The sequence below is a fragment of the Crinia signifera genome, chromosome 2 (genome assembly GCF_055691185.1).
Source record: "Crinia signifera chromosome 2, ASM5569118v1, whole genome shotgun sequence".
NCBI classification, from domain to species: Eukaryota; Metazoa; Chordata; class Amphibia; order Anura; family Myobatrachidae; genus Crinia; species Crinia signifera.
The window spans coordinates 328,624,354-328,639,857 of record NC_139218.1 but is presented as its reverse complement, the minus strand read 5'-3'; the positions used below and the strand labels follow the sequence as shown (position 1 = coordinate 328,639,857).

Below are 15,504 nucleotides of genomic sequence, written 5' to 3'. Positions count from 1 at the left end.
AAATAAGAATAATGAAGTAAAAAATGCATCTCCAATAAATATTGCTTATTTTTCTCTTAACAGAGATTCCAGACATAGCAGAGAGGGTGGAGACCATGAAAGAGCTTGTGAGTAACCTCCCTGAACCAAACCACGACACCTTGAAGTACATAATATGCCACCTGAACAGGTATGCTATATGTGGTATATGGGGTTTACTGGTAATATACATTAGGCTGTAGCTTACCTCACAACATTCTGATATTAAAAATCGGGACTACAGAACCCACTTGCGTCAAAGGGGTATAGGGGGGATATTTAGATCTGCTTTTTTAGAATATGGGAAAATCATGTTGCATTGCAGGCAGGACAGATATAAGGTGCAGAGAGAGTGACATTTGGTGGAGTTATTTTCTTTCTGTGCAGGGTAAATACTGGCTGCTTTTTTTCTTGCACTGCAATTTAGATTTCAGTTTGAACACACCCATCCCAAATGTAACTCTCTCTGCACATGTTACATCTGCCCCACCTGCAGTGCACATGGTTTTGTCCATTTGTTATAAAAAGCAGCTTTGCAATCAGGTCTGAATAACCCCCATAGTCTCATGTCCTCCTGTCTACGCAGGGCTGCCAATAGGGGGGTGCTGTGGGTGCTGGAAGGGCCCGGGCAGCTCATTTTGCCCACCGCAACCCCCCAACTGCCTCCACTGCTCTGCGCTCAGTGCACTGAACAAAGCAGGTCCCGTAGTGCAGGCTTATTCAACCCTGGATGCCGGCGGCCAATTAAAATGCTCCACTGGATTTTGAGCAAATCAGAGCTCGCGTACCATAGCCAATCAGAGCGGCTGCTGGTACGTAAGCTCTGATTGGCTCACCAGCCGGTGCTGCATTTGAAGCGGAAGAGGAGATGGGTAGTAGGAGCCAGGTTATGGTAAGTCAAGTGAGTAGAAATGAGTCCCGGGCCCCAAAATTCCTGATGGCAGCCCTAAGTCCACGCCCAGCACTCCGGCATCCATTATTGCTACTCAGCAGCGGATACAGAGTGCCCCCAACACTGCTCCCATGACTGAGAGAGTTGGACAGAACCTGAAAAGTGGGACTGTCCCCCTGAAATCAGGACTGTTGGAAGGTATGGGCTAGTAATATGTGATATGAGGAAATAAAGATGACGAGACTGAGAAAACAAAAACAAAATATAAATATATTTTCACTTCTTCCTAATTGCCGGTCATTTACAATTTTAAGGGTCCCAGGTAAATTCTGAAATTTGTAACATATATGTATAGTGGGTGTATACAGCCCGGCACTCTCCTAAACCGGCAATCTCCCCGGTGCCTTTTGGTAAATGATGGATAGTAGCAGTAGAATCAAACAGCGGCAGTCATAGGAATACTGTAGTTTCAAATATTGTGCTTTATAGTAGGAACACGGTAATAACCCAGCCAGAGAGGTAATGGGACCCTAATTGCAAGGCATACAGGTATTGTGAAATAGCATCTTTATATACTGTATGAGGACAGGGGCTGCCTATAGAAAGTGCTGTGTGGACTGTATGATCCATGCACACTGTTAGCAGCATTTGTGTCCTGGCATCAGAAGGTGGTTTGATAAGATTGCACCAGTACATTTTGCTTGTACTTTCTAGAGCTTATGATATTAGGTAGAATAGTTTAAGGAGGTTAATTGGGTGGTTTAAGAAATTAAAATTCACCTAGGGCCAGATGTATCAAGCTTCAAAAAGTGATAAAAATGGAGAGTGATAAACAGCCAGCTAATCAGCTCCAAACTGCCATGTTATAGGCTGGGTTTAAACAATGACAGGTAGGAGCCGATTGGCTGGTTGTTTATTACTCTACATTTTTTTGAAGCTTGATGCATCTGGCCCCTAATGAGCTGAGTTTTCAAGGAGCATATGGCGTATCTATAATGGGTACAAGAGCAGAGCTGTACTGTACGTTGGTGGAGTGTTGTGTATGGCCTTGTATATAGCAGAAGTATTTTATATGGAGATATAGTATTTTATTGTTGAATTTATTTATTAAGGTGCTCAGTCAGAGAACAAGCTGAAACCCATTGGAGTGTTGGGTCGTTCTACATTGGGACCATAGGCGAATCTAGGGGGTGGTCCGGAAGTGCACAGGACCACCCATTAGCTCATTTTATAGCTGAGGGCTGGGGCTTTCCAACAAGCCCAGCCCCGTGTCTCTAGCCCCCTGGGAACCGGAGATACGGCCAGGCAAAGCTGTAACGTTTTCCCTATAGGATAACATGGGACCCGCTAATTCCGACCCCCACCCAGTTCCAACGGCTGCCAGTTCCCCCTTCGGCTTTACTGAAGCTCGAGGTTGATCTCAGTCAAACCCAAATCGCTAGGCCTTCAATCTGATACCAGTCTGGATCCATATGGGTTAATTGGTTCCAGGGATATTGAGGTTAAACCATTTTTTGTTCATTTCTTAAATGTAATTTCATGACTGTTTATGTTCTTTAATGGGCAGATTTCTCTGGAACCAAACAGCCCAGTTTCACGGGACCAACTCAAAAGTTCTTCAATATGATACTGGTGTCATGTGAATGGGTCAGTTGGTTCCAAAGATATAGCTGGTTGGTTAAAGGGGGGTAGGGAGAGGGGAGTGGTTTTCTCTCCCCCTCACACCAGAAAATGCAGGTTGGTGTATAAGGGGTCAGCCTGGGAATGTCCCTGCATGATCCTGGGACCATATTCCCGGGTAAATCCCTGCATTTTCTTTTGTGAAAGGGGTATTATTTCAAATAGCCGTGACCTGCACTGCTCTGAATACAGCCGGGCAGCCCCCTGCCCAGCTGTCAATGATGGTCACCCCTGCAGCTTCTGCTCCAATTCTTCTCCCCGCTTTCACCTCAGCCCACCCCCCCTTTAATCATGTGGTGCCGGCACCCGGCATGCTCCCCCGACGTCACGCACAACAATAGCGCGCACAATATTTCAAATGTCCACTCTGCTAGAGGGGACACCAGGAGGGGAGTGGGAGCGTGCTCTGCGCTGCGCTCTGCTCCTCTCCCCATAGAAGCAGCTGCACTGCTCTCCATCTCTCCCTGCAGCAGCAGCGAAGGCTCATATAAAAATTTACAGTAAGTGGCACTTTGGGGGGGCATTGCTTAAGGGACGCTACAAGTGGCGGTATGTGGGGGCATTATGCATAATGTGTGGCTTAATATGTAAGGGGCATTACGGTGTGCAGCCTCATGTGTAAGGGGCATTATGTGTGCAGCATCATGTGTAAAGAGCATTATGTGTGCAGCATCATGTGTAAGGGACATTATGTGTGCAGCATCATGTGTAAGGGACATTATGTGTGCAGCATCATGTGTAATGGGTACTATGGTGTTCGGCATCATGTGTAATGGGTACTATGGTGTGCGGCATCATGTGTAATGGGCACTATGGTGTGCGGCATCATGTGTAATGGGTACTATGGTGTGCGGCATCATGTGTAATGGGTACTATGGTGCCATCAAGCAAGAACCCCTAGCAATGAACACGTAGGTAAGCTGCACTTATGTGGCAAATATGTAATGGGCATTACATTTTGTTATATAGTATGTAATGGGCATCATGATGTGTGGCACAATGTGTAATGGGCATTATGGTGTGTGGCCTTATGTGTAATTGGCATTACGGTGTGGCTTTATGTGTAATGGGTATTACGGAGTTTGCTAAAATGTGTAATGGGCATTACTGTGTATGGTCTAAAGTGTAATACCACACCCCTTTTGTGATGCCACGCCTCCTTCCCGTGAGGCCACGCCCCCTTTTTGGCGCGCGGCTATGCCGCGCAAAGGTCCCCCTGCTTTTGTATCTAGATCTGGGACCACCCATTACCATAATTCTAGATTCGCCTATGATTGGGACATGTTAGTGGAATGGTATCTGTCTATCATTTAGGTCAGGTTGTATAAGGTAGGGGTGGAGTATACAGCAATGGGGAATGGGTACTCATGCCAGTGTCAGAAAATATGTTGCAACCTTTTAGTCTTATTCAGTCACACATGTGAGCAGTGGCCTCACAGCTGCTGCATGCGTGTCACAGCTGACTTTATACATCTGTAACACTACATAAACAAAATCCTCACTCATTAAGGGAAAGCAGATTCAATAAAAGATGCTTTGTTGAAAGAACAGTGACTGAGCTTCCTCTGTGGCCTCCCCGGGAGCCTTAGAACAACCTCGGTTTACTCCTTCCTGCTCATTCAGTTCACAGTTATGGGACGGGTTAAATAAGAAACGAAAATAATCAGACTACATGAGCTTGCTCTGAAAGGTTTAACATCTAAAAAACAATTCAGTTTCTTTATATAACTTAAACAGGCTTTATTCAATCCCCACTGTCCATACATGCTGTACACTAGGACGCAGGGAGGTCTGTCCTCTAATCTGATGTTGTACTGTGTGAGAGAGGTGTTGGGGCGGTGCAGTGTGGTGCCTGCTGCCGTGCAGGTGTCTCCGGACCACTTACCTGGCGCCGCTCCCTCTCACCTTCAGGCCGTGACAAACCACGGTCCTGGAATTCTCCGGCTCCCGGACACGATGGACCTTCCTCCCAATGGATTTCTCGCCGTACTGTCAGGGACAAAAGGGTGGTTAAGAAGGCTCCACCGTTTAACTCACAGAGTTGAATGTGAAGGGGGTTATGGGTGGCCGCGACCTTCACCGGCTGGGTGAATGGTCGTCATTGGCCGGAGCCTCAGCCACCCAGTTTCACCTATAGGCGCTTGCGCACCCAGGTGTTTAGATAGGGGACTCACACGTCCGTGTACAGTCCCTAAACTGGTACTCAAGGGAAGAGGAGACAGACAAACGTGGAGTATACTCACCTCCGGGCACTTGTCACCTTGACAGTCGTTCTCCCGCACCTATGGGGGAAGCACAGCCCCCCTAACCTATAGCTTTCCTACACGAGGCTAATAAACATGTACACACACTTCTCAATTCTACATAAACTCTTATCTAACCAACTTACTCTCAAATCAATGGCTATGATATGTAAACAGTAGTGAACCAACACTAAACAGGTTAGACAAAATAACCTAAACAGATTAACAGAAACAACCTAAAAGTATCTTGTGAGTATATCCAGAATCTACCTACCCTCCCCTTACCTAGAGCTGGCTATACCCTCGGACAGCCGTCTGGGGCAATGTATGGGAAACAGACGTTCCCTCTTTACTTATTAGGTCCGGGCCCTGGGAAGAACCGCCGCGGAGCCCACTGTTCCCAGGGGCAGGACCTCTCAGGGAAGGATGAAAATCACCCTTGATCCTAACCTGACTGTGGAATCAGGCCTGTTGTAGATTCAGGCCTGAGTGTGGATGCAGGCCTGGAAGGGCCTCATATGGATGCAGGTCCAGGGACCTGGACAGTAACGCAGGCCTAGGGGCCTGCCTACCCGGTGTTGGGAGAGGTAGCGGGGGGAGATTTGTCAGCTCTAGTGCTTTCCACCCCCACTGGCCTTTCCTTGTTCGGCCGCCATCTTTCTTCTTCTGCCGCTGGCCTGTCCTGGCCAGCGGCGGCGCCACTTATTTTCTTCTTGCAGGAGGTGCCGGAGATCTTCTGGCTTGATCCCGGCCGCTGTCTTCTGCGCCGTCCTCCGGCACCTTCCGGTGTCTTCCTCCTCCTGCTGCACGCTCCTGCACTCCTCTCTTGGGGGACTTCCTCCCCCCCCCTCCCCGACAGCTTCTGACATCAGACGCTGGCGAGCGCTGATTGGCTCGTTTCCTATTGGCTGCCGATACGGGAGCCGTGATTGGCTCCCGAATGGCGCCAATGTTCAAATGCTGCAGACGGCATTTTTTATTGGCTGCCAAAAAGGCACCAACTTCAAACAGCCGCCGCTCCAACGCTCCCCGCTGCCTCACCGCAGGGATCAGACAACTGATCCCTGCGCCGGGTGGAGCTGTGTCCAGTGGAGGACACAGCTCCGTCTCTTCCCACTGCTGCTGCTGTCCCTCTGGTGCTGGGAGCAGGGGAGCTGTCCCAGCACCGGGGCACCTTATTACATATTGCACATGTAGAGCTTTATTTAGGGCCAGATGCACTAAGATTCAGAAGTGATAAAACGGAGAGTGATAAACAGCCAGCCAATCAGTTCCTATCTGCCATGTCACAGACTGTGTTTGAAAAATGTCAGGCAGGAACTGATTGGCTGGCTGTTTATCACTCTCCATTTTATCACTTTTGAAGTTTAGTGCATCTGGCCCTTAATACTGAGTAGTGTGACATGATGGAGACAAAAGTCTCACATTTAGCTCCAATAGGCCTTAAATATAAAGCTTTTCCAGTATCCTCCTTGTTGCGGGCATGCTAGAGTGGATCCATGTCAGATCCCTTATACAGTGCTGCTGAGAGAAGCCCATAGATTTCTATGGGGTAATGTTGCGTTCCCCTCCACAACGGAGTCCAGCCATTCACTAATGCAGTAAAAAAACAACAGAAAATTGTGTTTTTAACTGCATTGCTTCTGTAGTGCATCCAGCTCAAAGCAAGGTATTTAGGACAATTAGAGCACCCATACTTATGCTGGAAACCATCTTGTTTTAATGTAGCACATTACATTATTCTCATACTTATTGGAAAGCACTTGGGAGCATATCTGGATCAGCTGGGGATGATCACTCTAATGCCACAGATAATGTGATTCACCACATATTCAGGGTTGAATAAGTACAACCCTAAAAATGTTGTAGCCAACAGAGTTCACACGGACCAGAACATATGCATGGGGACCGATGGTGGGCATGTGCGCATGCGCAGGTTCATTTCTGCACATGTGCATAAGCCGGGTGCGTGCAGCCATGGCGAACAGGCTGTTCGCTGAATGCACACACCCAAGGCTGCAACCAGCCTGGGGCGTGGTGCGGCGTTGTATAGTCACAGGGGGCGTTCCCATGTAAACGCTGGGTGTCCCCATGGTAATCGGCCCGTAATGTCGGTGCCGGGGGTGGGCAGCTGACATCACCGGATGTCAACTATCTGCCCACTTCCTCCCAAGGGTGCACGCAAATCTAAGTGAGCTGAGAGTCACTTGCATGCATGTTCCACATCATTGGATGGTCGGCGTGTTCTCTATTGTTTGATCATTTCTACATTAAAGGCATACTTGCCTACCCTCCCGCATTTTGCGGGAGTCTCCCGACTTTTCACTCCTCCTCCCGGTCTCCCGCAAGTCCATCCGTTTCTCCCGGTTTTTGATCCATTCCCCTCCCCAAAATGCACTGCGCATGCGCGAGCATCATGTCTAGGGGCGGGGCCCTAGTGCGCGACGTCGTGACGTCATTGAGCATGCCGGGTACCGCGCGGGGCTGTATGGGTATCCGGCAGAAGCAGCAGAGTGAGCGGAAGCCGGGAAGCGCAGGAGTAGGAGGGCAGCGTGGACGGAGAGGAGCAGCAACTGTGCGTGGCAGCGGGACTGTGAGTGACAGCGGGAGCCGGGAGCAGCGATCAGCGGTAAGTATAACAGTCTGCAATCTCTCTCCCCCAGCCACTAAGCCTGCTTCTTTTTTTTTTTTTGGAGCTCCCAACATAGCACACAATGAATGCACTACAGCGCTTTAGAGGGGGGGAGGGGGAACCGACCATTTACATCCCCTGCTTGCCTATATGGAAGTACCACCTCCTGCAGAGGTTCTGTGGAAGCATACCTCTCCAGCGAGTTTGTTTTGTCCCCTGACAACAGTGTATTAGCGCATGTGAAGCGTAGCGGTAAGGCCACACATGCAACAAAACAGTCTAGCCAATTTTAGACTGCGCATGATGGACTGTAACAAATGTAATAATGGGATGTACTAATATTAATGACAGTGGAATGACAGTCCGGTCTGCTGAAAAGGAATGCCAATTGACTATAATGGGAGAAAATATCATTTATTTGTATATTTCAGAAATTATTACAGCTATTAACTATATTTTGGGTACACATCTTGCTAAGACCATTACACATATGTTACATGAAGAATGACGCGGAATGACGGCTGCTTTCTATGGAATGACGGCCTTTTAATTCGTCACCCCTAAGCAAAACTAGCATTAAAACAGCTCCATTATGCGATATTAAGACCCCGATGTTAGGGTGATCCCCTTAGTGCACTAAGTGTCACTAGACACACCTTTTGGTTGATGACACACCCCTTCAATGGTGCGCGACGCTGCGCTCGGTGCATTTTGCTAACTATCTAAAATCTCCCTCATTTTGCTTTTCAAAAGTAGGCAAGTATGATTAAAGGTAATATTTAAATGTTTCATTATATTCATACCCCTGTTTTTGTTACACTTGTTTTAGTATTTTCACCTTGCTTATAAAAGTAAAGAACAATAACAAAATAAAATAAACACATGAATGAAAGTGTCACGGTAATAGAATATAGCAGTCAGGTACCATTATAGCACTTTTTGTGAGGGTCAGTTTACTTTGCTAATAAGATATATTTACTTTTTTTTTTTTTTTAAATTCAATTTGTCAGACGAGTTAATATTTTTAGCCTGTAGGTGGCACCAGAGTGTAGAGCAGCAGCATATTAAGTACCGCATCGCTTGTTGAATTACACAAGACTTAAAGGCGATTATCCACTAGTGCGATTTGGGCACTTTTCATCCGATTCTGAGCTCCTGGGACGAGGTATTAGATGAAAAGTTGTCATATGGCATGCATTTTCCACCGACTCCGATCCTTGGCGCATTCCCGTGCTCTTCAGATCGGAGTCGCAGAGGTTAAGGGCTGCCATTAATATTTATGCCTGTTGCCAAGAATGGGATCTCATATGATACATTGTATGCAATAGGAACGCATATGATGTATAGTTTGCGATCCTGCTGCTTGGCAGCTGCCAGGAGAGTTGGCGTGATATCACATGCGACGTATCACATACAATACCTTGCACTAGTGCAGTGGTTCTCAAACTTAAAGTCAGTGATTTAAGGAGTCAGAAAAACCTGTTGAATTGTCTGTTGTTTTAGACTTCTCACATTATTTTGTGCCTCCACAATGCTGCCATATATGTGCGGTCTGCTGCCTACACATGTGATGTGATGACCTCCTGCAGTAACTTGCTGGGATACTGTCATTATTTTTATTGTCTGATAGGGTCCCGGAGCAAACTAGTTTGAGGACCCCTGAAATAGTGTGTTTATGATAATTGTGTATGTACAAATATTAACATACCTCCCAACTGTCCCGCTTATCGCGGGAACGTCCCAGTTTTTTTGTCCTACCCGTGGCCGGCAGTGTCCTTCAGCGGTGGGCGGGGGGGATGGGTTTGTGAGTTGGGAGTCCCCCCTGTCACCCTGAATAGACGCTGTGCGCATGCCCACAGAGTCTTTTCCTGCAGCTGGAGGGGCTGGGGGCATAGCCAGCAGCTCACAGAGCACGTCCCATTTTCGCCGTTGCGCTGGGGAGCCGTGAGTATAGGCCACGCCCCTTTCGTTCGGCCGAAATGTTTGGTGCGCATATGGGTGTCCTTACTCCATAGGCAAGGAAGTTGGGAGGTATGTATTAATAGAAAAACCCTCTTTGTTTATTCCTTCTGCACTGTAAGCTATAGTTAATAGGTGTGACTGTGTACACGGCTGACAATAATGCTATTCCAGTTACACATTACTGTCACACCCCATGTGGAAAAATGTTAGTAGTTACCATAAATTTGCAACACATCTAATATACGGGATATGGGATATCTTTCCAGGCAAACCACCAGCCCCAGTAACTTACAGTGCAGATATATCAGTGAGCATATGACTAACATTTGAGCCTGTACTAAATGTAAGATGTATCTCTGTATCAGTGCATACAGTACCGGAGAATGACTCAGCCGGATAGTGGTATTTCTAAATAAACACGTCTAAAGGCAGGCCGCCCACCATAGTCCCACAGGTATTCTAGAAATGAGAAGCCATTAACCAAAAGCCCAGGTGATATTAATTTACAGTGAAAGGCCGGTTTCTCCCCCAGCTGCTCAGATGTATTCTCATTCTGCCAGAATGCTTGTGTCACAATCCGGAAATGACATTCTCTGTATAATACTTATGATAACTGTTATGCTTTCAGAATAAAATTTCCCTTGGCAGCTTGTATACTTCTACACTGGAAGGCAAATGGCTTTTGTTAAATCTGCCATAAATAGCAGGTAATGAGGAGAGAGTTACTAAGAAGTTGCTCAGATCTGACATAATTCCTTGGCCCTGCCAGATCTCCTACAAAGAAATTACCCGTATAACTGGCTGTAATGTACATCAGACTTGTTCTGCAATGCCATTTACCAATCTATGCCACCTTCCCCCCGGAGTAGGAAGTGTAATATACATCAGGTCAGAGCCAAGGATTGCAGAACGTGGATTCCCCTGACTTAGTTCTAGCAGTGAACATCATATTCCCAGAATTGTTGTCACCTTTTGGTAATGTAGATGAGTCACAATTGATAAGTTGTAGTTTGACTCTGGCATACCTGCCAACATTCAAGGCGGCGGAGGCGGGACGGTGTGCGCGCCGAAGACGCGCAGCGAATTTTGGGGGGCGTGGCCTGCCGGAAAGGGGGCATGGCCTATACTCGTGATGCTTCCGCGAGGCCACGCCCCCGTTTTCACCGCGGTGGGGGCATGCCCAGCAGCTCTGTGAGCTGCTGGCCAGCCCCTCTGCCTGCACGAATAGACGCATGCGCACAGAGTCTATTCACAGACCACAGGGGGGACTCCCAACTCCCCCCCCCCCCCCACGCTGCGGGACACTGCCGGCGGCGGGAGGGATGCGAGAATGTCCCAAAATATCGGGACGTTCCTGCGATAAGCGGGACAGTTGGGAGGTATGCTCTGTTGAATTTGGTTGTTCACTTCCATATACAGGGCCGCCGACAGGGGAGTGCTATGGGTACAACTGTCCCAGGCCTGGCCACTCTGACAGTGGGTAGGGCCCCGGCAGTAGCCCGCCAGCACCCGCATTCACTGCAGCCGCAGTGACATGGGTCAGCTGGCCGCCGTCCCCCACTTCACAGCAGCACATACACAGCGGTCCCCAGGCTCGGCCGGATCCTCCTGCTGCCCGCTGCCCAGGGACATACACAGCAAGGCAGTGCAGTGGGCAGCAGGAATGCTGGGCGCCCGCGTTGTAAGCCGCGCGTGGTGTGACTTCATTAAGCGGCTTACAGTGCAGGTGCCCAGCATGCCAGGGAGGATGAGCCGGAGAAGCCGTAGGTATCCTCTCAATACACGGGGGGGATTTTGTCAGTCCCGGGCCCCACAATTTCTGACAGCAGCCCTGTCCATAAATATAAATGAAGTTTAAGCACAATCCTCTTTCATCCATATTTCATTTTAAAGATACTGCCCAGAACTTCCTTATTCACCACCTTCAAATGTGATGATCTGGGTATTTGTTTGATGTCTTTGACAGTGTTAATGCTTTGAGAGTCCATAAACTTATACAGAAAAACACAGCAGGTGTAGTACTTTCAGTGCACATCTGTCTGTATACACAGGCCCAGTAGAACGGTGCTGGCTGTTTGTGATTAGGCAGTTATTGGGTGCCAGTTCCTTCAGTCCTGCAGTATTGAGTGTGACCTGTCATAATACACAAGTGTATGACACCTACTTGCCTACTTCTTTGTACTCCCGGAGAGGAGTCCCAGATGCTAAATGTCGGATGGAGCGGGGACGAGGCTGACATTATAAAGGCCCTCCCCCATGCCACACAAATGCCGTGATTTGCGGGTGTGGGGAGAAGGGAAGGGGCTGAAATGATGCAAAATGGCACTATTTGCTGCAATTTTTTCCCCTGCTCTCTGTGGACCCGCAAATTCTGGTATGTGTTTCAGCAGGGAAGGGGGTGAGGGAGCTCGAGGGAGAATGTGAAAGTCCTGCCCATGTTCCCAGGGGACCAGGAGGGGGACACAATTTTCAGGAGCCTCCCGGCCATTCCGGGAGGGTAGGCAAGTATGGTATGACGTCATACGTACAGACATTGGAGCTAATACTAAGAAAAGCATGAGGTCTTTGGGCCTGATTCAGACCAGTTCACTAGGCTGCGTATACTTGCAGCCTAGTGAACAGGTCAGTGCCACCTGTCGCTCTGTATCATTTTATATTATGCAAATTATAAATGTTGCTTCAGTGCTAATTGGTTGCGATGGGCTCCTTCTCCTCTGCCTCACTTCTCCTCCCTTATCACTGCTTCATACATCTACCTCTCAGATCACATTGTCCTTATTGCAATTGTGTGCGATGTTTGGCAGTGCAGGGCGTGGCTCTCTGCACAGCACGACTCCCTAATGTACTTGTTCCCCACAGTGAAGGGCAGAGGCCCTTATTCAGATCTGATTGCAGTACACATTTTTTCTCAAAATTGGCAAAACCATGTGTACTGCAGGTGGGGCAGATGTAACGTGCAGAGAGAGTTAGATTTGTGTGAGTTATTTTGTTTCTGTGCAGGGTAAATACTGGCACAATTATTTTTACACTGCAATTTAGATTTCAGTTTCAACACCCCCCACCCAAATCTAACTCTCTATGCAAATGTTTCTATCTGCCCCACTTGCAGTGCACATGGTTTTGCAGATTTTGAGAACAAATTTGTACTGCCTGAATAAGGCCCAGAGCTCCCAGGCAGCAGGAACCACCCAGTTCCTTGCTGGGCTAGTCTGACATAGCCATATAGAAAAGCTTGTTGATAAGACACAATCATATGCACTGAGCACCTTTAAAGTCAGAACCTGATTCTGCTTGTTGCTATAGATTCTCTAAATGGGCCAATATTAGTCTTTGCCTAATATAATGGGGGCTGTACATCCCAATACTGTTATATAAAAAATCAAACATCTGTTTCCTATTGAGGATATACCAATATTAATTCAAGGTTTTGTGTCCCGCTGTTACTGCAACACTCTGTAGGAAAGGAGGGGCAGCCATTGCAGATGTTTCAGATGCTGACTCACTTTGTTATTGACATATTACACCAACACACATTCAATTTGGACTTTTTAGTCCAGATCTGTTCCTATATAGTCTTGCCTGCCAAGACTATTTTTCTATTCGATTTACACTACACGGGAGTGCACATCGAATCTGCGTCGAATGTAGAAAAACCATTCGATGTCCATTCGATTTTCTATTCTAAATCGAATAGAAACATAGTACATATTTCACCGTGTGTACCCTCTATAAGTCTGTATACTGAGTAGAACAGAACCTGTATTGGAAAAAGCTGTAGCAAAAGTGACCACGGTATAATACTATATGACTGCCATATAATACGTAGAACAGTAACAACCACCATATAATACAGAGGATTATATCCTCCATACAGAGGCGGAACCAAGGTGGGCACACCAGGTGCAGCCATGTGTGTATTCAAAAAGGTTGTGACCTTGCTAAAAGGAGCATGGCCTCACAGGAAGTCCCTGTGGGAGCGTGGATTCATGAGAAGTCATCCGCCTAGGGTGCCCAGGGTTGCCAGAGATGCTGGGTTGCCCCTGGAGACTGTTTGTACTGCTGGTTCCTTCTCAGTAATAACACCTGAACACCTGCTCAAACTGAAGCTGAAAACACATTAGATGATATCGCCCATGAACGATATCGTTAATGATATCGTTAACTGTCTGGAACTCCCTGAGAAATTGATATAGTACAAACAATTGAAATGATATTGTTAACGATATCGTTCTGTGGCCACATCCAGGAGCATGCTTTCATTGCAATAAATTCAGGATTAGACTTCATGTACAGTTGCAGTTTCAGCTCCCCCTCTGGCAACCACCCCCATTACCCAGGGCCCATTTCCCACCTGCCGCCCCCCTGCAGTAGGGGCCACCAACATTGCCAAATTTCTCTCACACCGTAGAGACTTGCATAATGAAATGAGTAATGTTTTGCTACCCTGATTCTCAGGGATGGTTGCAGCCAGATGTTACCAAAAATTGAATTCCTCCCGTAGAATATCTTTGGGTCAGATGATTTTATATAGAAGTGTGAGAAACAATCCTCACCTAAAAAATGCTTAACAACGTAGTACACAACTAAATAGTTCAGTTTATTATACAGTATGCTTCAGTTCTTGAATTTTCCATCAGTCCATGTGAACAATATAGTGCAGTATTTGTGAAAAAGTAATATGAAAAAAGAACACAATAATCAAACCATTGTCTATAATTCTCAACAACAGTTGTCAGTTGCAAAATCCATAATATCATAATATCCATAATAGCACACAACCGGTGAAACTAGGAACTCTCAATTCCAATTGATTGTCACTCAAGGAACCCAAAGGGCAGTATTCAATGCGGAGGGCGAGCTGTGACAGTAAGCAGTGCTGCCTGCTTGCTGTCACAGCTCGCACGGTCAGTATTCAACTGACCCCCTGCATACGCCGTTTCCCCCTTGCTAGCTTTTTGGAGTGAGGGGGAAATGCCGTAAGCGGCCGCTAAAACAGCGAGACTCGCGGCTAAATGCAGTGGGCTCTCTGCATTAGCTGCGAGCCTCGCTGTTTGGGGGAATCCTTGCCGTCCTCCAACAGCGAGGATTCCGCCGGAACGTTGAATAGGATCAGCGGCCAGCGTGGGGGTTAAACGGCGAGATCGCTTGTTTTTGGCAATCCCCGCCGTTTAACCCCCTCGTTGGCCGCATTAAATACACCCCAAAGTGTCAAACGCATTTCATCTATGTAGCAGACTTCACCAGGGTGCTTTAATATACTCCACCACAGCACTGTGAGTTCTGGGAAGTTAGGGCAAATTTATATGCATTGACTTTCATGTACCACAATTTAGCTATTTATGATTTTAGAGTGAATCTCACCCACCCGCACCCCTGTACAGCAGCTTACCTTTAGGCTGTGTTTCTTGGTTTATTCACATGACATGTTTTTAAACAGAAAATTTCCCTCTAGCAATAGAAACACAATAGAAGTATAAAATGAATGATATGTTGTATAAAGCGTCACACTCCTTTCAGCTGCTGGTAATAGAAATTGGATGGGGAAATAAACGCTGTCCTTTTTCATTTGGAAAATGAGAAACAATAGTGCTTACACTAATAAAGCAGCGCTGTTGTATTTTATATTCTTTAATAAGGCAAATGAAACAGTTTTATCCCTTTTGGCTAGTTTTCAGGTCTCTGCGAGCCCATTTGTTTTGGCAAGTTTCACTGTGATGCTGTATGTCCCCCCTTATCCCCCCATATTAATTTAAAACCTATATGAAAGGAAATGTCCCGGAATTGTTACTAGTCATCTGATTAAATCTACCAGTCACCTAATGCTAAAATGCACCTGCTACTATGGAGAGACCACTCTCTGCCTGGACGCGGTTATTTGCATGCTGAGCACCTTGGCAGATGAGTTTAGATTAGATGAAGCGAGTGAAGAAATAGTTACATTCTCGGTATTCTGGTTCATTTTTTGCATTGAGTCATTTTCAGTCCACTTCCTGCCTGCCCAAGTACAAATCTCATTTCTCTAGGGTTAAGAAAAGCAGCTGCACATGTACTTCTCCGCTGGCCAGGTTATCCTGTAT

At 47.0% G+C, this 15,504-nt stretch overlaps 1 protein-coding gene across 4 annotated transcripts in view; it reads left to right on the top strand.

Annotated features, from left to right (window-relative positions):
- The window catches only part of ARHGAP9 (Rho GTPase activating protein 9), a 113,310-nt gene that overhangs the window by 93,034 nt on the left and 4,772 nt on the right, over positions 1–15,504 (top strand). For all 4 annotated transcript variants that reach the window (XM_083169380.1, XM_083169379.1, XM_083169381.1 and 1 more), the window contains one exon: positions 64–169. In XM_083169380.1, coding sequence (XP_083025506.1) covers positions 64–169 — 106 coding nt within the window. The remainder of the gene's footprint in view (positions 1–63; positions 170–15,504) is intronic.